The sequence below is a fragment of the Ruditapes philippinarum genome, unplaced genomic scaffold (genome assembly GCF_026571515.1).
Source record: "Ruditapes philippinarum isolate M1 unplaced genomic scaffold, ASM2657151v2 ctg8511_1_1_1_1, whole genome shotgun sequence".
Classification (NCBI taxonomy): Eukaryota; Metazoa; Mollusca; class Bivalvia; order Venerida; family Veneridae; genus Ruditapes; species Ruditapes philippinarum.
In genome coordinates, this window is record NW_026856091.1 from 29,383 (window position 1) to 55,824 (window position 26,442).

General features: G+C 32.3%; 1 protein-coding gene across 1 annotated transcript; it reads right to left on the minus strand.

Moving 5' to 3' along the window:
• Positions 1–800: 800 nt before the first annotated feature.
• On the minus strand, positions 801–24,146 carry LOC132745371 (uncharacterized). Its single transcript, XM_060734278.1, has 8 exons — positions 23,554–24,146; positions 22,725–22,883; positions 21,154–21,321; positions 11,211–11,280; positions 3,665–6,467; positions 2,397–3,504; positions 1,836–1,991; positions 801–1,115 (listed from the first exon to the last, which is right to left on the minus strand). The coding sequence occupies exons 1-8, from the start codon at positions 24,133–24,135 to the stop codon at positions 801–803; spliced, it is 5,361 nt and encodes a 1,786-aa protein (XP_060590261.1). The 5' UTR covers positions 24,136–24,146.
• Positions 24,147–26,442: the final 2,296 nt, after the last annotated feature.

Sequence of the window (26,442 nt, forward strand, 5' to 3'; positions counted from 1 at the left end):
TTCATCACGAATGAAGTGTATCCTTTACGAGTATGCATGTGTTACCTAGGATGCATTTTGTAAACACAAAATTACGTTTTTGGTGCAAATTCATGTAACATATGTTTACACAATACATGAAAAATAATTTTCTAATACAATAACATCAGTATAAAGATATAGCTTACATTACGTTAAATTTCATTCTACTTTAACTGTCTTCACATTTCTACTGATTGAATAAAAATATACAATGTACACACAATTCTAAAAGCTAGGCAATTCTTATATGGTAAACAGTGTAAATTTTAAATGTTTTAATTTTTGCTAACCTTGAAACCCCTAATATAATTAGAATATAAGTGTATTAAACTGATGTTGTTGTTTTCTTCTATTCTATCTACGACTGATATTTAAAAATAACATTTACCTCTATTAAGATTGATATATCTGTATGCATTATATTTCAATACATTTCTTATATTACTTATTGATAAACTGATGACAAATTGAATATTTCAAAACTTTTGTTTAAATGACACAAATCAAAATCTAATGAACTGTTTCTGATGATTAATATGCATTATGCATTATATATATCCTCTAAGTTTACTTTGCACTATATCTATTCCTTACAACAGTATGTAAATAACTTGTCTTTAGTATCCATTTCTTATTGAAAATAAAATAAAAACTAATTGATCATGTCTTTTAACACTATGCTTAGAGCTGCATGTATCCCCTCTCACAGTTAACAAATCAAAACATTATTTTTGGATGAAAATGATACAAAAACACTGTTTAATTGCCTGAATTCTTAATCACTTTTTTGTAGAAAAATCAAAAGATGAATGAAAATATACAAATATATCATCAGGTTTGATATGAAATAGTTTATCTTGATCTTTAACAACATACTGTTTAGCATCATTTCCCTTACTTCCAATAAATGGTGAGTCTTGTTCATCATCATTTAACTCTATCTCGCCATCATCTGTTATACAACATTTCAATACTTTCACATTTACAGTATGAGGAATACTAGGAAGACTATCAACAAACTTTTGCCATGTTGTCAAAGTCATTGTCACATAATAAAGCTCAATGTCCTTTAAACTGTTCATCTGTAAAGGTGACTGTATTATATTGTTAGTTAACCTAAAATCATATAACCGAAGCATCCTGAGATTGTGTACTTTGACTAGACTTTCTCCTATCATTGTATGATATAAATGAGATTTAAGGTCCCGGTCTGCATGTAATTCAAGCTCTTTTAATTTGTTAGATTTTCTGATGATTTCAAATATTTTCTTATAATTACATCTTTTCAAATGTGTATATCTAAATATTTCAAGGTTTGTAGTATCAACATCTTTCACACTAACAGCATCACACAAATAAAGGTACTTAAGACATCTTGATAAATTTACATCATGCTGTTTGAAACAATCACACCTAACTTCATGAAGATGTATTTGTTCAAGTTTACTGATTCCCTCAAGAAAATTACAAAATGTAGTAGTATCGTCATGACTCATTTTTATATAACTCATTCTTATTGCTACAAGATTTTTCATACGTGGTAGGTTTTTGACAACTGTTCTGCATACTGGAAAATAGGCAAGGGACAGAGATAGCGATATTAATGTTAAAGTATTTTTTTTAATTATCTCTGAAGTGCATTTGTTAATCTCATCAATCATCTTTGTATAACTCTGTATAGTATTATCATTTTGTGTGCTTGAAAACAATTGGCGTTGAATTGCAGATTGGAATGTCATTTCAAGTTTTTCAAGATGTTGAAACATTGGCAAATATTTTATAAATATAACATTGTCTGTGTTGCTGTAATTTACACGAATAGACAGAACAGAGTCAGTAGCAATTTGTTTCAGATCAATTCTTGAATAAACATTATCACAGAACTGATTCAATTCATCAATGATCAAATCTCCTAAATAAAATGCAGGAGAAGATGAGTCCTTACATTCTTCAATTAACGCAAACACAAGCTGATGAATATCAGTAAATAATATATTAATGTTTCTACTTTCAGAATCTGTATAAAATAAATCAGTTTGTGTATTTACAGTTCTCCTGTATTCCTTAACACGAGAGTCTTTTGACACAGTATCAAATATGAATTTTGAGACATGTGTTGCTAATTTGGGTTCTAGGCCACATAGCATAATCATGACACTTGACTGCTCTAAAATGTCATTTACTCTTATACATTTCATACATTTCTGAAAAACGCCTTCAATAATCTCATAACAACTTTTTGCTAATTCATCATTTCCTGTACTGTTTAATGAAGCAATTTCTGTATTAAAATTGATACAAATATTCACTGCAGCCAGAAATTCTTGCATTGATTTGTGAATAAAAGAGAATAATGAGCTTGATGGTTCTGATACAGTAAAATTGGGACGTTCATCTTCTGTCATTATTCCAAGTTTCAAGCAGTTTTTCCTAACTTCATCTGAGATGTCTAGTTTATCCAACAAACAAATGTCAAATGCCAAGGATTTGTTCTTTGGACAATTAAACAGTGTCTTATAAGCCAATTGTGACATATCATAAATGAAATGGCGGTAAAATTGTAATTTGGTTTTATCTGCTAAATATTTAGGAAGATTAACTTCCTTTTTACCCTTGTCTCGACCATTTGTTTGTGCAGTTTTCATATCATTCCATGCAAAGAAAAGTTCCAACATGCCCGTGTAGATGGCAGCTCTTGAGGTTTTATCAAGTTTATCATCATACCATAGACAAATCAATTGTTGAAGTATAATTGGTACCTGTTTTAAACTTCCAAGGGATTTTTCTCTAAGCTTTGCCCTACAGTCTCTTGCGTCTTTATTAGCATGTTTTCTATTATTTAATTGTGAGACTGTCCTATTTACCATTTCCCTTTCACATTTAAAATCAAACCCTTTTAGTTTCAGTGATTGTTTAATATCAACACCAATTGATCGCAAAGTAAAAAATTTCCATGGACGTGAAGTAGTTACTATTGTGTACTCCTTAAATTTGCTATGATCTGGGACATTTTCACAGGACCATTCATCTATGCCATCAAGCAAAATCATAACTCTAGAGGATTCCTTTTCAAGAAGTGTGCTTAAAATGTCCATTTGATAGCGTTTTTGAAGCATTATATCAATGTCAATGTCCTGATACTGTCTAAGAGGGATGTAAAATACAAATTCAAATTTCTTCATCACCTTTACACCCATGAATTTTTGTTCATATGTTTTACTATCATAGTCAAGTTCCTCCTTGGTATAATTCTTGCCTTCAATTTCGTTTGTTTTTGTACCACACAATCCAGCCTGTTCCCTTTGAATTTGAAAACTAAATTCATCCCACATTTTTATCATTTCTTCATTCAATCCTCCATGTTTTTCTTTTGCACCTCCATTTTCTACATTGTCGCCCCCATGTTTCTCACTTTCACTTCTATGCTTCTCACGGCCAGCTCCATGTTCTTCATTGTCACCTTCATTTTCTTTATTGTTACGCCTATGTTTTTAAACATCATTCTACTGCTTCCGCAGTGTCAACCCCCATCTTTTCTTCCCCCAAAATGTTTCCAAACAGCTCTTTGTGTCTTCTTTGCAAACATGTTTTTCATTGGCATTTTCCGATGTTAAACATCAGTCACTAGTCCTGTCACTGTCACACCCAGTTTTTCCCTTTGTCAACAACATTTTTCCAACAGTCAATTTCATGTTTCTCACTGTCATCTCCATGTTTTTCATTGTCATGTCCATGTTTGTCATTGTCACCTCCATGTCCTTCATTTTCACCTCCATAATCATCATTCTCACATCCATGTTTCTCACTAACACCTCCATGTTCTTCACTGTTACCATCATGTCCTTCACTGTAACCTTCTTGTTCTTCCTTGTCACCTCCATGTTTTTCATTGTCACGTCCATGTTTCCCACTGTCAACTCCATGTTTTTCATTGTCACCTCCATGTTCTATGCTGTCACCTCCATGTTTTTCATTTTTACCTACTTGTTCTTCCTTGTCATCGCCATGTTTATTACCTTCATGTCCTTTATTGTCACCACCATGTTCTTCATTGGCACCCCCATGTTTTACACTGTCCCAAAAATGCTTTCCACTGTCAAAATTATGTTCTTTATTGTCACTTCTATGTTTCTCACTGTCATCTCCATGTTCTTCACTGTCACCATCAGGTTTTTCAGTGTTAATATCATGTCCTTCACTGTAACCTTCTTGTTCTTCCTTGCCACTGCGATGTTTTTCAGTGTCAACTCCATGTTTGTCATTGTCACGTCCATGTTTCTCACTGTCACCTCCATTTTCTTCATTGTCACCTCCACGTTCTTCACTGTTAACTTCATGTTCGTAATTGTCACCTCCATTTCGTTCAGTGTCACATACATGCTTCTCACTGTCACATCCATGTTCTTCAATGTCACATCCATGTTCTTCATTGCGACTTACTTGTTCTTCCTTGTCACCGCGATGTTTCTCAATGTCACCTACATGTTCTTCATTGTCACGTCCATGTTTCTCACTGTCACCTCCATGTTCTTTACTGTCACCTCCATGTTCTTCCTTGTCAACTCCATGTTCTTCACTGTCATGTAATTGTCCTTCCTTGTCACCGTCATGTTTCACATTTTCACCTCCATGTTCTTCACTGTCAGCTCCAGGTTTTACACTGTCATCTTTATGTTCTTCATTCTCACCTCTTTGTTTTTTATTCTCACCTCTATGTTCTTTACTGTCACCTTCATTTTCTTCACTGTCACCTACTTGTTCTTTCTTGTCACCGCTAGGTTTCTCAGCGCCACCGTCATGTTCTTCATTTTCACTTCCATGTTCTGCATCGTCACCTCCATATTCTTCACTATCACTTCCTTTTTTTTCACTGTCACCTCCGAGTTCTTCACTGCCACTCCCATGTTCTTCATTGCCACGTCCATGTTTTTCATTGTCACCTTCATGTCCTTCATTCTCACCAGCATGTTCATCATTGTCACCTACTTGTACTTCCTTGTCAGGTCCATGTTTCTCACTGTCACCTCCATGTTCTTCATTTTCAGGTCCATGTTCTTCATTGTCACGTCCATGTTTCTCACTGTCATCTCCATGTTTTTCACTGTCATCTCCATGTTTCTCACTGTCACCTCCATGTTCTTCATTTTCAGGTCCATGTTCTTCATTGTCACGTCCATGTTCTACATTGTCACCCTTATGTGTTTCATTGTCACCTCTAAGTGCTTTATTGTCACCTCCATTATTGTATTTGTCACTTCCTTGTTCCTTAGTTACCTCTTCATTTACAACGTCAATTACATGTTCTTTATGTTTGTCATTGCCTTCTTCATTTTCATTGCCACATCCATCCTTATTATTATTGCCACCTCCATCATTTTTGTCTTTGTTTTCTTTATTTTCAAAGTCTCCATCATGTTCTACATTTACCTTTTCATTTACAATGTCACCTTTATGTTTTTCATTCTTACCCTCATGTTTTTCAGTGTCACCTGCATGTTCTTCATTGTCACTTACTTGTTCTTCCTTGTCTGCGCCATGTTTCTCACTGTCACGTCCATGTTCTGCATTGTCAACTCCATGTTCTTCATTGTCACCTCCATTACCTTCATTGTCACATACTTGTTCTTCCATGTCACTGCGATGTTTCTCAATGTCACTTCCATGTTCTTCATTGTAACTTCCATGTTCTTCATTGTCACGTCCATGTTCTTCATTGTCACCCCCATGTTCTTCAGTCTCACCAGCATGTTTTTCACTGTCACCTACTTGTTCTTCTTTGTCACGTTCATGTTTCTCACTGTCACCTCCATGTTCTTCATTTTTTCCTCCAAGCTCTTCATTTTCACGTCCATGCTCTTCATTGTCACCTTTATGTTTTTCATTGTCACCTCCATGTGTTTCATTGTCGCCTCCATGTTCCTCAGTTACATCTTCATTTACAACGTTAATTACATGTTCTTTATGTTTTTCATTGCCTAGTTCATTTGCATTGCCACCTCCATTTTTTTCATTATTGCCACCTCCATTTTTTTCTTTGCTTTCTTTATTTTCAAAGTCTCCATAATGTTCCTCATTTACCTTTTCATTTGCAATGTCACCTTTATGTTTTTTATTACCATCCTCATTTTCAATTTCATCTTTAAGTTTCTCACTGTGTGCCAAACACCAACAGTTGACTAGATATTTACAAAAACTAGTTTTTCCTGACCCTGCATCGCCAACAAGATATACAGATTTTTGGGGGATTCCGTTCTTTGTGAAGATTTCTGACATTGTTTTAACCTCCACCTCCTCTGTCTCACCCTTTTCTCCTTCTTTCTCGCTCGTTATTGTGGGTCTAATATAAATCTCACTAAAGCTACATTTTCCATGGTGTGGTTGTACAGGTGTTGTAGGAACTTGCAGCAGGGTTTTGTGATACTGATCCATAAGCTTTTTCCTCATTGCTGTAATTAAGATACTTAATATTAAATTAAACTGACACAGAAAAAAAGTAAATAATACAAAAAATTAGTATAGACCCGGATAAATTATCTCAAGCCTTAAACATACAATGTAAAAAAGAAAGACAACCGTTTATTCCATGTTCTCTTAACATCAACAAAGTTCAATGTACTGCACAAAACACGAAAAATCAGTCAGATACTTTTTAAATATAATTCTATTTTTCTTTTCTTTAAATACTTAACATTACTTGTCAATCTATTGCGTTATTCTTTGTTTAAAATAATAATACACATATTAACAAAAGAAGCATTGCATTCAATGAACGCAACCCATTATTAAACACAATTACAAAGCTTATCCCTCGGTTTCGCTTCAGACGTGTTATGGAACTGATTCATGTTTATTGGTCACAAATCAAAACGAGTCAATCTAAATATAAATGTATTAACCGGAAGTTTACGAAAATATGTTCTTTAATCAGCGAACATGAAAAGTGTCCGTATATGTACGCTAACCAATCGCCGAAGACGATAAATATATAGATTATGCAGAAATGCATCAATGAATCACGTATTATGCAAACCTTACCTTACGTATTGTACATAGCCTGATGACGTATTACACATTTATTTAAGATGAATTGAAACTAAAAGTCATTTTGTATGAAGACACATTTAAAATCCAACCGCGTTTCGGGCTTACACTCGCGCTTTGGATTTTTGCAGGCCCAAATGCGATTTTACCTGCCTCTGGTATCGAGCGTGTGCCTTCTTTGCAGATTGCAGAATATAACATACCTGTTTAAGCCATTACATATATTGTATAAAATTCCTTATTAATGTTTTTCATATCATATAAAACATATCTAATTTTGTTTTTTGATATTCTATATTACATACCTAATTTAGCCTTTCTTTATTTGAATAAAACACCTTAATTGGCATTTTAATATTTTATATAACATTACCGACTTAGTCTTTTCATATTTTATATATTAATATATTTGATTTAGCCTTTTAACATTTATATAACGAACATGATTAAGGCTTTTCATACTCTACAAAACAAACCTAATAAACGCATTTCATATTTTATATACTATGCCTGATTTTCATATTCTCCATGACATAATGATTTACAATTAGTCTTTTCACATTCAATAAATCATAGCCTATTCATAACCATTTAACATACCTGATTCAGTCGTTCTTTATTTTATTTAACATATTCTATATAACATGCATGACTTAGGCTTTTCATATTCTTTCATTATTTCACTGGATAAGCCTATTTATTTTTTAAAAAATGTACCTGACTTGGCTTTTTCATATTCTATATAGCAAACATGATTAAGCGTTTTCATGTTCTTTATATTACACCTGATTTAGCCTTTTCATATTGTATATAACATGCATGACTTTGACTTTTCATATTCTTTTTTTACGTAAATGATTACGCCTAATTACTTTCTGTAAAATATACCTGATATAGCCATCTTATACTTTATATAAATTACATGATTTAACCTTTTCAAATTCTATATAACATTCCTGATTGAGTCTTTTTTTTTTCTTTTTTAAGATGCCTGACTTAGGATTTTCATATTCTACATAACTTACCAGATTTAGCTTTTTCAAATTCTATATACTATACATGATTTCGTCTTTTCATATATGATATAAATTACCAGATTTAGCAATTTCATGTTCTATAAAACATCCTGATTTAGCCATTTTCTACAAACCTGATTGTGGCTATTTATTTCTTTGAAAAAAACCTGAGTTAGCCATTTCAAATTCTATATATTAACATATCAAATTTAGCCTTTTCATATTCTATATAACATACGTGATAAAGCCTTTTCAAAATTTTTATAACATACCTGATTTGGCTTTTTCGTTTATTATGTAACTTGCCTAATTTATCCTTTTCATATGATATATTGTCACAAAGTAAACCATTTCATAAATGCTCAGAAGTGCTTTAAGTACTTTGATTTTTACATAATTCGTAAGTGCTCAGAAGTGCTCTCAGTACTTTGATTTTTGTAGTATTCTATTCATGCCGAACCTCAGTTTTATACTAAATACAATGTACATTATTGTATCATCTTTTTGTAAAATTCAGAGTTATCGAGTGAAATTATTTATTTCAGTATTTTGATCTATTGCTTAAATTTCTTGGTATCATTTCAAGTATGTTGACATATTTTTCATAAAATTCGGTCCAGTAATAAGAAAGTTAGATTTTTGTGATAAAGTGTAAATTTATTTATGGTCTATTAATTTGATATTACAGGCCTGTATATTTTGTTATACATGCGTTCTGGAATGCAAAAAATCGTAAAAGTTATGTTTCACGCTTTCTACTCGGGGGAACTATGCATAATGTATATATTGAACGATTTTAAATCTTCTTTGGGTCTCACATTTAGACGTGTAAAGACGCACAAGGTCATTATGACAGACCAATTTATTTTTGTTGTGTAAATTTGAAGCTTGCGCAAGGTAAGTTTTTCTTTTCTTCTTGTTTTATTTAGTAAATTTTTGTTATTTCAGAAGATCGTTATTCAGTTAATTTTTCCTTACATAATCGTTTTGTATTTTTTTTTTTTTTTTTTTGCATTTTTGACAGTATTTGTTTGTTCTCCAAACTTTCGTCTTCTGTAGAGTTAGGACTCTAGTGTTTCATTCATTACTTGAATATTGGTAATCTGTTTATTATCATTGATAGTTGTTGTTATGTATGGAAGGCCGTTAACGCATTATTTTATCATACATATATTTCATTTATATTTACTAAACTAAGTTTTCATGTTCTTGTTTAATACAGTTAGTATTTTTATAATTGAGTCTGCTGCAGATGTTTTTTATATAATTCTTATTTTTTTAAGTAATTTTCGTATCACTTCACATCATCATTATTTTTTTTTTGTACGAAATAATATGGATTCGATTCAAGGATGGATTTTGTCGATGTTTAGGTGGCACCCGGTCTTGCTTCATGTTTTATATCTTACATCGTGCTACGATGTAATATCAACGTTGAATTTACTTTACCGATGTGTATGGCGTTCCATAAGGAACATCATTTTTTTAGAAACTTTGTTTATAGAAATCCGACAAAGGTCCGGCTATGCCAAAGGGACATATTTATACCCTTATATTTGTGTACCATGGATATTTACCATGTTTTATATTTTGTAGCTTCTACTCGGAGGATTCACCTGCAATTTTGTATCACGCATGTGTTCAACATAGCGACGATAGTGGATATTGTGACGTAGCGACGCAGTCTTGGATCTACACTCTGTAGACAGTACAGAATCGATCTTTCTGCTTTGAATGGGCCACATCTGGAGATTGTGACGTAGAGACCCCACATCCACAGTCTTGGATCTACACTCTGTAGAATCAATCTTCTGCTTTGGATGGGTCACATCTCGAGCTTCAGTGTATTTTTTTTAGTTAAGTCACCGGGACAAAGTGCTATTCGACAGGACACGGAACTTTAATTTATTTTGTTTTTCTCTTTTCATTCATTGCTTATCATTTAATTTCATTTATAAATATTCATTTATTTTTGTAAATATATATTTAAATAGTGTGTACTGAGTTGTGCTTTGTTTTTTTATGGTAGTTGTGATCAGCCTGTGTTCCATCGAAGTCCATAATGTGACATATATATCATACCTGATTTAGAATTTTCATATATTATATAACACACCTGACTGAGGCTTCCATAATCTACTTTAAATGTCTAATTTAGCATTTCATTTTCTGTATGACATACCGGATTTCACATATTTTACTTTCTATATAACATACCTGATTAAGCCTTTTCATATTCGGTATAAATATACCTGATTTAGCATTTTATATTATATGTGGCATACCTAATTTAGCTTTTTCATATATTATATTACAGACCTGTTTAAGCCTTTCATAGTTTCTATAATATACCTTATTTAGACTTTTCATATTCTTTTTAAAATACCTGATTTAGCATTTTCCTACTTGATATAATGACCATAGTTAGCCTGTTATACCTTATTAGGTTTTTTATTATGGTATAAATAACACACCTGATTATTCCTTTTCATATTCTATATACCATACCTATCTTTATCTTTCTAAATTTTATATAAAATAACTGATAATGACTTTTCATATTCTACATAACATGCATTACTTAGACTTTTCATATTATTTCATTACTTCACTGATTTAGGCTATCTGTTTTCTACAAATAAACCTGACTTGGCTTTTTCATATTCCATATAGCATACATGATAAAGCGTTTTCATGTTCTATATAATACATCTGATTTAGCCTTTTCATATATATATTATATAACATACCTTATGAAGCCTTTTCAAATTTTATATAACAAACCTGATTTAACCTTTTCATATATATATTATATAACATACCTGATGAAGCCTTTTCAAATTTTATATAACAAACCTGATTTAACCTTTTTTATATATTATATAACATATTCTTTTAAAATATCTGATTTAGCCTTTTTATATTCTGTATACATATACCGTATTATTAAGCCTTTTACATATATTATATCAACTACATTCTATAAAACATACCTGATTTAGACTTTTCATATTTTGTAAAACATACCTGATTTAGCCTTTTCATATTATATACAACAAACCTGATTTAGATTTTTCATATTCTATATAACATACCTGATTTAGCCGTCTCATATTCTATATATTAACATACCTAATTTAGCCTTTTCATATCTTAACTGTTTTTGTTGAGGAGAATCGTTTTCCTTGAGTCTTTTTATCTCCTACAACATAAATAATAATACAGGTAGTTTTATATCCAATAATTTGCAAAAATTATTGTCTTTGGACAGTCCGTCTAACATATAGTGCCCCAATATATCTAATAAAATAAACATCAAATTGAATATATATTATAGAGTTTATTTTCTAAATTAAATTTGGAACTTTTATTGCTATAGATCCTAAGGAAATATTTCATTACAGCATTTTGTGAAAATCATACAATGTACAAAATTTTTACTATAGAGTATTGAATGTTTCTACAAAATATTTGAATTGAAAGATAATCAAACAAGAGGTTCATAATAGCTCTAATATCGCTCCCCATGACAAGGTACAAGTTATTTGTAAACTATAAATGAAAGCTGATTTTACACTGATATCACAAAGTTCATATGCATTAGTATTTGGATCTGGAATAATGCATGCGTTTAATATTGACTAGTTGCTTTTGGAAAAAAGTGCTATTAGATGTCACTGTTAGCTATACAAAATAAATGGGTTTTTTTTTGGGGGGGGGGGGTTGTTTGTTTTTTATTTATACATTTGAGGAAAATCAATAACCCACCCGGGGCAAGGCCAATTTTGACACCCGGCTTTTTGTCAACAAACTTGAAAGACACTCATTAGAAGATGCTTTATGCCAAATATCTAAGTTCTAGCCATTTGGCTTTTAAGGAAAATGTTTCTGGTTTTCTTTTTTATATTATTAAAAATTATTAAGAAAAACAAACATTCTTCTTAAAATATATATAAAATATATATATATATATATATATATATATATATATATAATATATATATATATATATATATATATGTTTGGCTTTTTAAGAAGAAAAATGTTTTTTTTTTTTTTTTTAATAATATAAAAAAGAAAACAAGGAAAATTAAAAGGAAAATCAATGACCCCCTGGGACGTAGCAAATTTTTACTCAACAGCTTTTATTTGAACAAACTTTAAACACACCCAACACTAGAAGATTTTTTATAATATATATCGAAGCTCTAGGTCTTTAGGTATTTTCAAAAAAAGACTTTTTCTATTTTTTACTATATGAATTTGAAAAATTTGACCTCACAGCTTTTATGTGAACAAACTAAGTAGAGACCGACTAGAAGATTTTTTATGCTTAATATCTAAGCTGTAAGTTTTGGGATGTTTTGAAAATATTATTTAAGTGTTTTCATTGCGTTGTCATGACAAGCAGAGTAGTGCATGGAATTCAATTATGTGAACAATTTTCAAAAGTGACCGCCCAAGGAACAGTTCCGTATAGTTGCGATGAAATTTGCTTTGCGATTTATGAGGACATGTCGTTTAAAGTTAAACTTTATGGACAGAAGGACGCTGGATGAAAAGCGATCACAGAATCTCACCCTGTCACTTTGAGCTAAAACGAGATTGCAGAATGTTGTTCCACCGCTTTCCCACAACACTTCAAAGTTCAAATTAACATCTAAAATGTCCATATTGTCAAATTGTATAGCTGTTCATCAAAGAACAAGAAAGTATGTCATCTGTCAATCTCTATGTCAGCTGCATGCATGATATTAATATTCATTTTTTATCCAAGGCTGTGCACATTGTCCAAATTTCATTGCAGTACATAAACAGACAAGGTCAAAATTTGGAGTTAAGGGTTTAAGTAAAACCATCTGGATACAGGTCCATAAGACAATGTTTCATCTCAAATATCAACGCTGTAACTTTATCGTATTTAAAAGATTTAATTTCTGTTTGTACTTATGTACATAACAAAAATCAATGGCCTACGGATCGAGGCCAATTTTGATCACAGGGCATTACTTTGAACAATATTGGTCCACTTCACATGTTTTTCATGTAAAATATCCAACCTTTAGCCCTTGTCAGTTCAGAGATGAAGATTTTTTAAGTTTTTAACATATACATATCAGGAAAACCTATGCCCCTCGAGGCGGGGTCAATTTTGACACATAGGGGCAAAATTTGAACAACTTTCGTAAAGGACAAATAGATGATATTTTATAGCAAATACCAATGCTCTAAGCCTTGTACCTTCAGACAAGAATATGTATTAAGTTTTTACTATGTACATATGAGGAGAACCTATGGCTCTCTAAGGAGGGGATAATGTTGACACAAGAGGCAAAATTTAAACAACTTTCAATAGTTAGAAAAGTAATAATCAAGGTCACGATGACCTAAATATCGCTCACCTGATTACCGAGGCTGAATATTAAAATTGTAAGCAATCAATGAAATAGTGCAAATCTTTCATTTTTTATTCTATTTTTTCCATATATGCTCTTATATGTATTGTTACCATTTTTACCTCAGATTACCCTTATTCAAACCTAAACTTGATATCATACCATCAACTTTTCTGACCAATATTCAGGATATTTTGGCTAAAAGAGTAACCTCTTGAGTGATAGCAAAGCTTTTCCATTTTTTGTCTGTGTAAACTAGATTTGGACCATGGATGACCAATGTTCACTGCTTAACTAAAAGAACATCACAACAAACTTTGTGATACATTTTCATGATATTAGGGATGAAAATATTACCGTTATATCTTCATTTTTTTTAAAGATTTTACTTTGTCAACAATTTTGACCCCAGGACTTATATTTGCATAATCTTAGAAGAGGTCTTCTGCACAATGTTTCATGCCAAACAACTTAGTTTTAGTATTTCTTAAATCACAGAAGATGAAAATTTAAAACCTTTTTTTACAACGTCTTTAAAAGGGAAAATCAATGAAACCTAGAGGGGGACCATTTTGCCCCCAAGTTTAAATTTTAAAAATATGGGGTAAGATCTACTACCAAATTTTTATGCCAAATACTTATCTCTATTTTTGTAAATTTCCCGGGAAGATTTTGTTTTTTTAATTTTCATTTTATGCAGAGAAGGCGTATCAATGACCCCTGGGGCGAGGTCAATATTGACCCAAAACCTTTAATTTGAAACGTTCTTGTAGAGTTTATGAGACAATGATATTGCTATACACAAACTATTTAGGCCTTGCAATTTAAAAGGAGAATCATTTTTAGTTTTTACATACCCATATGAGGAAAATCAATGACCCCCTAGGGCCAGGCCAATTCTGAGACCTAGTCCTATAATTTGAACATGAGGTGACGCTACACACAAGATCTTTAAGCTCTAGACATGCACTTTCAGATATATTGTTTAAATGATGACGGACGAACGGACGCACTGGCACCAACTGTACTGACGGACGATGGACGCCGGACGAATTGTGATCAAAAAAGCTCACCTTGAGCACTTTGTGTTCAGATGAGCTAATAACCCAAGAATCATATCTGTACGAGGTTTGTTCGCAGCCCGATGTACTTCTAGCCACTTCACTGACATTTACACACGATACGTCGATACTGATTTCTTATTGTTGATTACTAACCGAGTTACACGTGGTTTTACACAGATTAAGTAACATTAAACACACTGTGATCCGTAGTTGGATGTGCCAGTTAGAACAAATGGAGAAAGTTCAGAGCTGTCATTAAGTACCTCTGTAAACAAGGTATGTCCCAAAAATTCAAGAAAGTGCCATCAGCATGGAAGATGACGGCTTCAATTTTTGGGATAATCAATTGGATAATCATGATTGACTAGCTTGAGCAAGGTCGTACCATAAACGTTACGTAATATTCAGGCGCATTGAAATGTGTACATTAAGAAATCCCGCCTAAAAAGAGGGGCAATCTGACTGAAGGCGTTCTGCTCCTGCTCGACAATGTGCCAGCTGACACATCCAAAATTGTGATGGCCGGCGGCTTTGAAATTCTCCCCCCCCCCATATTCACCGGACTTTGTCCAACTTTTACTTCTACCTATTTCCGAATCTTCAAATCAAGCTTCGTGGTAGACTTTTTGGAAGCAATGAAGGTGTCATGGAGGCAGTCAATGATTTCTTTGAGGACCAAAATAGAGAGTTCTATTTTGAAGGATTAAACAAGTTGGAGCCTAGGTGGGAAAAGTGCATTGATGAGGAGGGCGATTATGTTGAAAAGTAATACCATTATTAAGGTTCTCTGACTACCGGAAGTACATCGGGCCAAGAATATTTTGATCTTTCCTCGTAAAGTTTAGTCAAAATCTTCCTTAAGTAAAGATGGTTGACAAACAATGGTGACAAACACAATACAAGAAGCGCCGCAATTCAACAGAACCATGTGATCAACGACCAAGTATTGATGTGACAGGAATCAATAGGTCAAAGGGTACTGAGTTATTGAGTAGAGCTGAATAATTTAGCATATGTAAGTGACATTGACCTTGCTATCACATCCGTAAGTTGCAGTCCTACCTTCCCGCCCACCTTCCTTCGTTAACAAAAAATGTCATCACAAAAAATGAGTTGAAAACACAAAAGTCGTAACATTATAGAAGCATGATCAGTAAAGTCAAATTCCTATTTAAGTCAAAGTTATAAACATGATCCTGAGGCATGGCTCTTTTTGAACCACTATTATGATTTTCATAACTCAATGCTGCATACGTAATATGTAACATTTCAGGTTTGGCCATTTAGTTACAAGGGGTTTACATGTATTACTCATGATTATGATTTTCATAACTCAGGCAATGCTGCATAATAAATATGTAACACTTCAGGTTGGGCCATTTATTTCCATGAGACAAGATTTATGTTACTTTTGGAGATGGCAACAAGAGCATCATTCCTGTAAAGGTTGTTCAAAATATTTTTTTGTAGTTTGAGCCGACATGTTCTTACATGGAATTGTCAACAGTTAACCTCAGTTATAGATCAAAGTTGAATTTAAATTATACAACAAGCTAGAATTTCACAAGTGTAGTTTAGTTCCAGAATGAATCAGAACTGTGCATTATCATTAAGTACAATATTATTTTATTTAAAGCAGACTATAAATCAAGCTTAAGGTCAAGGTTCCCATTTATGATTATTTCTTTATATTATCTGATAATGAAAATAAATTGACCGTTACAGTGAATTTTCTATTGTTACTCAAGCACAATGCAGAGTGTACATTTGTGCTGCTGAAAAGCACTCTATGATACGTATATGTACAATTTCAATATTTTATGAATACATTTAATATCATGCGTGCACCTTAACTACATTTGCCGTTGAATTCGGAATTTAAACATCACTTGTTAAAGTAATACTTGCGTTAAAACTGATGTCGACAAAATGTCTCGAAATTCGATCAATAAGAAAATTTGGCACAAGGAAAGCGAAACACTGTCTGAAACGTACCAAAGGATACTGGCTATTAAAAGAAATGTTCAGTAAGCAATAACCTAGTTTTTGATAAGCATTATTGATTGCTTGAGAAAGAGTAGTAAAGAAATACAGGTTTTGTTCCAGTGTTTTGGGAACATATCCCATAATTGATCCTTGATGTTGATTACGTCAATCACACGGTAAATGGAAAGATTGCGGGAAATGGAGGGAGAGGCAGAAGAAGGAAGATATCAAGTATGTTGGTGACGTGTATTGACTTGAGGTTGGAGAAACACGTTTGACTCTGCAAACATTATCATCGATGTTCGATACCGGACGGTGCAGTCCATTTAAACTGTGGACTTTAAAATGCGAAAGCTAAGTGCATTCTATTATCTTTTAAACTTTTTAAAGATATTTTACTATTTTGCGAATTTAACCGTTTACTCATTTTAACTTACTTAAACGTCAATTGTCAATAAATGGGTAATTGGCAATAAAGTACAGAAGGAATGTTTAATATTCATTTATAGAAACTTTTAATCAAGGACAAGTTTTTTGCTTCAAATTATTAAAAAAGTGTTTTTGATATTGGATTCTTTTCAGAAAAAACAACACACACACACAAACGTGTTTGTTAAACAAAATACCTCGGCTCAGATTTTTGTCAGTAACTATATTCAAAAAATGTTTACACATTTACTCAGTTACAGACATAAAATTTGCCAAAAAATTGTAAACACATTTATTTAACTTGACACAGTCATGGCGTTTTGTATTTGTGAAGAAGATTATTGGCAAGTCATTGCTGTGACTTGTGATGAAATTGAAAAATATTCAACTTTATCAAATATATTTGAATTTAAGACTTAAACTCGGACCCAGTGACTCTACTAAATTCCCTCCAAACTTAAAGGATCACCTCAGGTATGTTCCTTGTAAATATGAGACATTGGTAAGATTACAAAGGCTGTATAAGAATGTGTAAAAAAAATTATAGTGTTAGCATAAGTGCAATTGACCTTGACTCCCAGCACTGGACCATCCAATGTCTGTTCCTACGAAATATGAAAACATCAGTCTGTAAATGCAATGTGTAAAATATATTTCTGTCACCATTGACCTTGACCCACGGACCTCTAGTTTAATCCAAAGGATCAATTTTATGTTCCTACCAAATATAAAAGACACATCTCAATAGAGTAAGGTTATACACCTTTAAGAGTGCAAAAAACTTTTTTCGACATTGTGACCTTGACCTTGAACTAAATAAACCCTTATTAAACCCAAAGCAAGAAGACTTCCCTTGACATGTTTGTATCAAACATGAAATACATTTACTTACAAACAATGTATAAATAAAGGCTGTATGAGCAAAAATGTTTAAAAGAATTACAGTCAAATCGGCCCTAAGTCAGATCGGCCCCAAGTCAGATCGGCCACAAAATAGTCAAATCGGCCCCAAGTGAAATCGGCCTCAAGTCAGATCGGCCCCATTTTTTTTCTTAATTCATTATTCATTTTCTTATTTTTTAAATGTTGATAAAAAACAATCGTGTGGATGGGAATACCAAATGACAAACAATGGATTACATAGAAAACAAGAACAAAACATATAATAATCAGTCGAATTTATTATATTCATTTGAAGTCATTTTTATCAAGAGTTTAATATATATGTTTTTTTATAATTATACTGAGACTTTTTTAAATTTTGTTAATTATGATTTTATACACAGAGATGGAATCAAGGTAAGTAGAATTTTTAATTAAATGTGATTACTTCAGCTTTAAAGACACCACAGTCTAAAACGCGGACGTCTTAAGTTGTTGGTGATATCATTTCTTTTATAGTTCTTTTATAGTTTTTTTTAATTTAAAGAAATTAAATTTAGATTGATTAAATATATAATTTATCCAGATGTGTTGGACACGTGTAACTAATAAACAGCTAATTTAAAGTGTGAACAACATGCTACCTGATTAAACGTCTCACTCTTTAATTGAATGGATATCTCTAAAAATAAGTATTTTTCGGACAAAATAATCATAACAGAACAGAACATATACTTTATTTCTGACTGGGGCATAATACCCATCATCTCAACATACATATACATGTATATTTATTATAATGCATGCACCAAGAAAGCATGATATAATAAATTCAAGGAGTTATATTCACATAATTAAATACCGATTTTTTTAAAGGGACAGTTTGAGAATTTACGTTTCGTATTCGCATTCGTTTATATATGATGGTCATCAATTAAATATCAAATTATACATTCATATATGATATCTATATTGTCTGCGTGTTCCTATAGCCACTCATGTGCGACAAATCAAATTAAGTTTGAACATCACATAATTTTGTACCGTCACGTTTAATCAGGTAGCACGTTAATCACACTTAATTATCGTTAATTGCATCAATCATTCGTTAATCCAGTAGCATTGCATCTCTATTTATTATTATCAATAAACTATAATTTAAATTAAAACTACTTTTTTTTTAAAAAATGCATTTAGAAAATTAGTAAAATACATGTTTGACTGTTGCGTGTGTGTGTATTTGCGTTTATTTATACTCGCCACCGGTTGCCCATATGGGCGAGTCCTCCAGAAGAGTATTAGTCATTTTATTTTTTGGAGGATAGTGCAATTATAGATACAGAAAGATGCCCCAATTCCAGAAGCTTCTCCTGGTTCTTTAGCGTGCCAAGTGTTTAAGCACCCATACACGGGACCTCGATTTAAAGTCTCATCCGAAAGACTGATTAGTAATTTAAGTTGGCTAGCCCGGGAATCGAACCCACAATGTCGAGATTACAAGTCTCGCGCTCTAACCGATTGAGCTATGCGGGCTGGCTGACTGTTGCTAAAAAAAAAAAAAAAAAAAAAAAAAAAACCTTTTTATACATAACTGATTAAATTCATTTCACTCAAAATTGTTTGTTAAAAAAGCCGAATTCAATGCATGATTATTTGAGACAATGACTAAATTGATTAAAGACACGTGATAATTGTTTGTTTTTCACATAATTATTTATCTTCAAAACGTAGACCGACCTTTAAATGTTCAGATATTTAATTGTAATTAAATGTAGATATCAATCAACAACCAAAGCACACCTGCATAATTACATTAATAACAATTATCACTAGCATCAAAACTGTCTCAATTTTGTAATGAATTATTTTTAATTGGTACATTTATGTTAAAGTACAATTCTCAGTTAATAACCTTGTAATTTTTGGCGTATAACATTATTTTAACCAAAATTGGATTTTTCATAAAAATAACTTTAGGGCCGATTTGACTAGTTGTGAGGCCTATTCGACTAGTTTTGGGCCGATTTGACTAGTTTTGGGGCCGATTTGACTTTTTAAAATTGTTGTGTGGCCGATTTGACTAATCTTGAGGCCGAATTGACTAATTTTGGGGCCGATCTGACTTGGGGCCGATCTGACTTGTGGCCGATTTGACTAGTTTGCGTTTAAAAATATAATTTTTTAACAACAGTGACCTTGACCTTGGCCCTAGAGACCCCTTACTCAACCACCAATTAAAGGGCGATTAAAGGAATTACCTTCCAAATATGACAGATATTATTAATAACAGGCAATGATGGACAGTCGGACGGATGGACAGACGGTTCAACAACTATATGCCTAGGGCACAAAAAGTTTTAAATCATATATTGTGATACCTTGAGAGTGAGTACTAGATGTACAAGAATAATATTCCAAAACGAATATATATTTTGCTTTGCATGCTCTTATTGTATCAGCTTAAGACTAGAAATGATTATGTAATAATACTATGTTGACAAAAATATAAGCTGATACCCTGTGGACTTATGCAGATTAGCAGAGGGTGGCATACTGTTAGTTCAGTATTTCACAACTTTCAAAACAAACAAAACAAGGATGATAGGTGGCACTGTTGAACATAATTATGATAATCAGTGCTTTATAAGCTGATTATATCTAAAGATTTCTTTTTATTTCTTTATAGTTATGTAATCCCACCTCAGTTTCTACTCTTGCGTGATCTAGTTTCCTGTCAGTTTGAATTTAATTTGGCAACATGTTTTTTATGCATAAAATTAAACAATTTTAATTCTTGCATTACTTTAATTAATTTTTGATGAATAAGTATATGAAATTTAAACAGATATGATATAATAAAGTTATTTTATAACACTGGTATAGATTGTTCACCATAAAAATGTGATAATTAGGCTTTGCGAATGCAAGCATGTTTTAAAAATAAGCCGCCATGTTCTTACAGTCATAACATACTTAAAAACATTCAAAATAGTAGGTCTAAAAATCAGATGGTTTCGCCGGCGGAACATTCATAGGCATACTTCGAAAATAAAAATAGTGCCATTTTTGTAACATGCAGGGGATATATTATGTGTTTTTATGTAAATATTCAATGAGTAATATATGTTTTAAGTAATAAATCAAGTCCGGTTGTAACAGAAAACAATGGGCATCATGAGTTCACAAAGCTTTCTAGACTGAATGTGTGCCTTACCAAGCTTATAATAATGTTTCTCATACAAACATTAGTTCTATGTTTGTATGGAATACATTAACTGAAATATCAACTAGAAACAAAGGATAGAAAAAACATTTTACCTCTTTTAGTTTGGACATCTGTGTTTCAAGTTTATTTGTGAGCACCTCAAATTCCTCTTTGGTGGGAGAATTTTCAGCCAATTTTTGAACTTTCGCCAATTCCTCCTTGATTTGCCTCAGGATTTCTTTAAAGTCTTCAGTGGTAACAATGAAATCTTTCTTCTTCAGCTGATGAAAAATAACAATTTTGTTACATTTTCAGAGAAGTATGTGTATCTGTGTGTTTTTTTTATATTTATATATTCTATACAACATATTTTAAATAAGGACAAAACTTTATTTTAAACTAATAATTTTATCTTAGAATAACCAATAAACAAATTAATAAAAAATAAATCAACAATATAATATTTTACACAATTGAAATAATAAACAATTGAAGGTATTTAAATATAATTAGAGGCCGAATGACGAACGCAACACATGTGTTCAATCCCATGCGCGTGTCAAACTGTTCAGCGCCTCGTTAAATTTTCGAGATCATATCCACTCCTTTGCAATGACGTTTTGATTGTATTTGAGAGGTATGTCTGCAGATGCGTGTACATTTCCGATTTTCTTAACTAATTGGATACACACACTTTTTTTACTCGCTAAATAGAAATTATTTACTTTTTCAGAGTAATCGAATATCAATTTTGGTGACCGATATTTGGACATGCGATCGAGCACTGGGTTAACCGGTTACTCATAGCCATCCCTAAAGATGATCTCAATTGCTCTATTATTTTATCTATAATACTTTTCTGAGGGCTTCTAAAATTTACTTTTATAAGAGGGTATGTGGTATAGGTATCTAGCTATCGGCTTCTTATTTTCTTACTTCTGTTGATACATATATTTCAGTGTAACATGGAGTTCGAATTTTAGGAGGTTCCGGAATTCATATAATACTTCTCTGTATCTTAGTTTCACACTAAATTCAAGGGTTTTACATGCTTGAAAGGTTGAGGTTCTAATAGGGGTCAAGATATATGGTCACTGCTAATTGGAAGATAAAAACATTTTGCAAAATCGTTTGGACTTCATAGTTTACAAGTACGAGAATTCAGAGGTATGAATTATAAAGGTCTCAGCCTTGGTACTTTTGAAGATACAAATGTTTTGTAGGTTTAATCACCTCAGGTATAATAAACATTTACACCCTTTTACAATTTCAAGATCTTAGCAGACACATTTTAATTGATATTATCTAAAACTTTAACACACAATCGTTTGGAATTCAGAATTTTTGAAGTCCGGAATTTCAAAGGTATAAATCATAAAGAATTTCCAGACCCTGAATATTGTTCGGATTTCAAGAGTTTACGGGTATTAGAAATTTCGGACTTCGTATGTTACACTGTGCTTAGATGCTTTTTGTAAATAATCAAATATGTTTTAGGTACATATGTATTTTATGCGACTTTATCAATTCACTTAAGGAAACTATTTTTTAATTTGACTACTATTTACCATTGTTAGCTATGTTACCTATATAATTTATTTTGTCCTTAATTTTGTTGTTTGTTATCTTAACAATCTTAAATTAACTGCATACAGATTTCAAACTTCAGAATATTTACACTTACATCTTGCAGTTTCGTCACCGCTATCTGAGTATCTGATCGTTGTAATAGCTCCTTACCATCTTGTAGAACTGCAATCATATCCTCAATATACATATTTGCCTCACTTTCTTCTAATTCCATGCTGCTTGAGTGAAAAATAGTATTTCTATACTGACGCACCTATTGAATAGAGAACACAGATTCAATATTTCTATGCATAAATATTCAGTGCTCTGCAATCATAATTATTTTGTTGAAAATTGTTTAGGTAATTACCTACATATAAGATGTAATCATGAGTTATTTTTCATGTCTTATTTTTGTCATTCAATTTGAGAAAAAGACAAATTGTAAAATTTAATTTTGGGAAAAATATGCCAGCGTTCAAGATGTTAAAATGCTTTATGAACTCAATAAATCTTATTGAAACTGCTCAGAAATTAAAAGATATCCGAAACGTCCAAAATGCTATTGCACACCAAATACAAAATACCTTTTCCTAGGAAATAACCGATCTCAGGATCGGGAATTTGTTTTAGATTAGGAAAGAAAGAACACAATTTAGATTGAGAATAAGGCTTATATTTGGACCCATGAGATATGGGGAAAAGAACATGCATACAAACAGTAAATATTAACCACAATTCTTGTGAATTGTTACAATAAAATGTTGCATCAAAAAAGATTGGTGATTTTTTTATACATTTGTTGTGAATCATTAGAGTGTATATTACTTCATTACCTTAATAGTTAAATTTTCATTTTCAATTTTACTTTAATGCTGAATAAACAGCATTAACATTAAAATAGAGCTTATAAAAGATAAATAAATTGTGTTTTAATGATTTACCTTTGACAAAAGATTGTTTGTTCCTGTGACATTGCATCCAATGTGGCTATGAAAATACTGGTTATTTATCAATACATGTAATAACCCAGTAGAATCAGTTGCACTAGCAGATTGCCTGTCCTCGTACCCTGGAGCATTTATAAAACATTTACAAATGCTCCAAGGGTCTATCGTCCACTGTTGAGCATCAGTGTTTTTCCAGTAAGGTGAAGGTGGTGAGGATGCATGCTGCTGCACAATATAGTCATAGATTGCGCCACAAATGTTGTTCGGACATGCAATTTTGACCTTAAGAAAGCAACAGCTGCATTTTACTTGCCCAAAGGGACAAACCTTGTTTCTAGCATTCCCAAGATCTGGCTTATGATCTGGCTTAAGAGTTTCTACTCGACAGCTGCCACACGTCACAGTTGATGGTAATGATTTTTTTGTAGACCTAATATTTTGTAAGATATCCTTATGTTGTTGATAAGCAATGTCATTACAAAATGGTGTGAGTCCTTCTTTTAAATATCTAAGTCCTAAACCAGCCTTTACCCACTGTCTGTATTTGTCATTCTCTAACTGAAGTTGATGTGCCATCCTGGTACTCAATATCTAAACAAAAACAATTTTTAAAAGGTAATATTCTGGCCTTTTACATGCATGTAACACTATTTTGGCATAAGAAAACTACAGAGCCATGATGAACATTACTTTATTTTTTAGGATCTTAATGACAAGGAACAATTAATATTGATAGCTATGAATGAAAAGCAGATATAATTTCTTTATCTTAAAATGCTTTCACAATGTTCTTATCCGCATCGGAAATGAGGCAAATGTCAACATTTTCTATATTTTGTCGAACTGTCCAGAGATGACCAATATTCGAGCAAACTTGAGCAAATATAGTCTTGCAATCATTGTTGTGATTTTATGTTTTCAGCAATTATTTCTTCCGATTTGGACTTGCCTTAAGTCTGTTATTGTTGGTTATCAAATTATTTATCTGATTAAATTTAACAGTACATACTAGGGGCCTATTCTAATTGCTGGCAACAACTCAATTTAACCATGATTTGCACGGGGGAGCAATTTCCGCTACCGTAAGAAAAATACATCAGCTCTGTCAAAGCCATAAGTGATGAAGAAACAATACATACCGTGGAGGCGATAAGTGACTTATCGAGCCTTAGTTCATCATAAGGGTTTTCCATTTTAAAATGAAAGTTAAGGAAAGTGTGTGCCCGTTGAATCCCTTTTACGCTATATTCCGAAAAAGGGAGCTTGTTGAAAAAGCCTTCGCCTTATTGACCTGGTTCAAAGGTGAAGGCCCGGGCGCCTGATGGAAATTGTCATAAGGGTTGAATGCTTTATTTTTTGAGACCGACAATAAACTCAGTAACAGACTCACTTAAAACCTAAAAAAAGAACGGTCAACTTGTTAAACATGGTCATATTGAGACGCTTACTCTTTTGTGATCCTATGTTTGAGTGGTTGAGGTTGTGGACTTCAAACGACTTGTCCCTCCACCATTGTGGGTTAGAAATCCGACAAAGGACTTTTTGGATTCTTTTCCATGTTATGGAGGCTAGCTTTATGGAATCGGTCGGGATCCGGTTCCCAGGTGCCCGTTCGACGTGCCTGGAAAATGGCACGGAAAAGGCCACCTGAGGAACTTCCTCGGCCCCTGGGAACGTCACAATATGACTTACACTTTCCGTTTGTGACCGGTAAAACAGAATAAAAAATTAAAATTAGAGTGATTTTTTGTGATATGTTTTGAATATAACGGCCATGACGGTCATTTCAAAGTGTTTTACACCAGTGTAATATCGTTTGTTTTATTATTTTATTATATTTTAGTTTAAATTAATTAGGTGTCTTACACTCCTGCGCTGCGGTTTATTGCCCGATAAAATGAACATTTTTTGTTAATAAAATATAGTCCAATATATAAAAAACTTAGAAAATGTGTCCCAATTTTTTTAGGACCCAAAACACATATGGGAAGGGGGAGCCTCCAAAAAATTTTCACTGTCAAAGGGTCCTTACAAACAGCGGGAAAAGGGATAACAGAGGACCCTTTAAAAAATTCCTTTCATGACTTGTCCTTACTCCCCAAATGATTTTTGGGGAAAAAACCACAATTTCGGTTTTTTTTAATTGTTGGAATTTTTAAAAATCAATTTTAAGTTTTTAGAAAGTTTAAAATAAGATAAAAGCGACCCAAATTTTTCCCCGGGGCACCAAGCAATATGCTATACATTTTCCCGGTAAGTTAAAAGAGTTTTTTTGTTCAAATTATTTTTGAGTTATGTAAGGCACAAATTGAAGATTTTTGTTGTTTGTTGAGACATGCATGATTATAACAAATCGAGAATAAACTTTATAATTTTTCCTTTTTTATTAACATAGGCTTGCTTGTTTAAATTTAATCGATTTAACGTTTTTAACTCAAACAAGCGCAAGTGGAAGTTTCAATCGTAATTCAATTCATTATAACCTGGTTTACCTAAGTAAACATTCGTCAAGTACACATCAAATGAAATGTCACTCTCGCACAATTATCAACAAGCAGTACGACGGGATATCCTATTTTACAGTTCATTAATCGATATAAAATTCTTAAAAAAACATAATTCTTTTAGATTAAACGTTTTAGAATATTATTGAAAAATGATAAATTATTAGTACAATGGGCATACCAGCATATGTTTTGTATTCTATATAAGAACTGTCGATACACCTATTCATTAGTTTGTAAACGTAGGGCATTGAAGTTTATTTGCGCGATCAACAATATCAATTGCCCTATGTATGGTTTTACGAAAATACCGTTCCATATTTCTTTTCAAATGATTTTTTATTTGCTTTGGTTGTATGGAGAAATTGACATTAAAGAA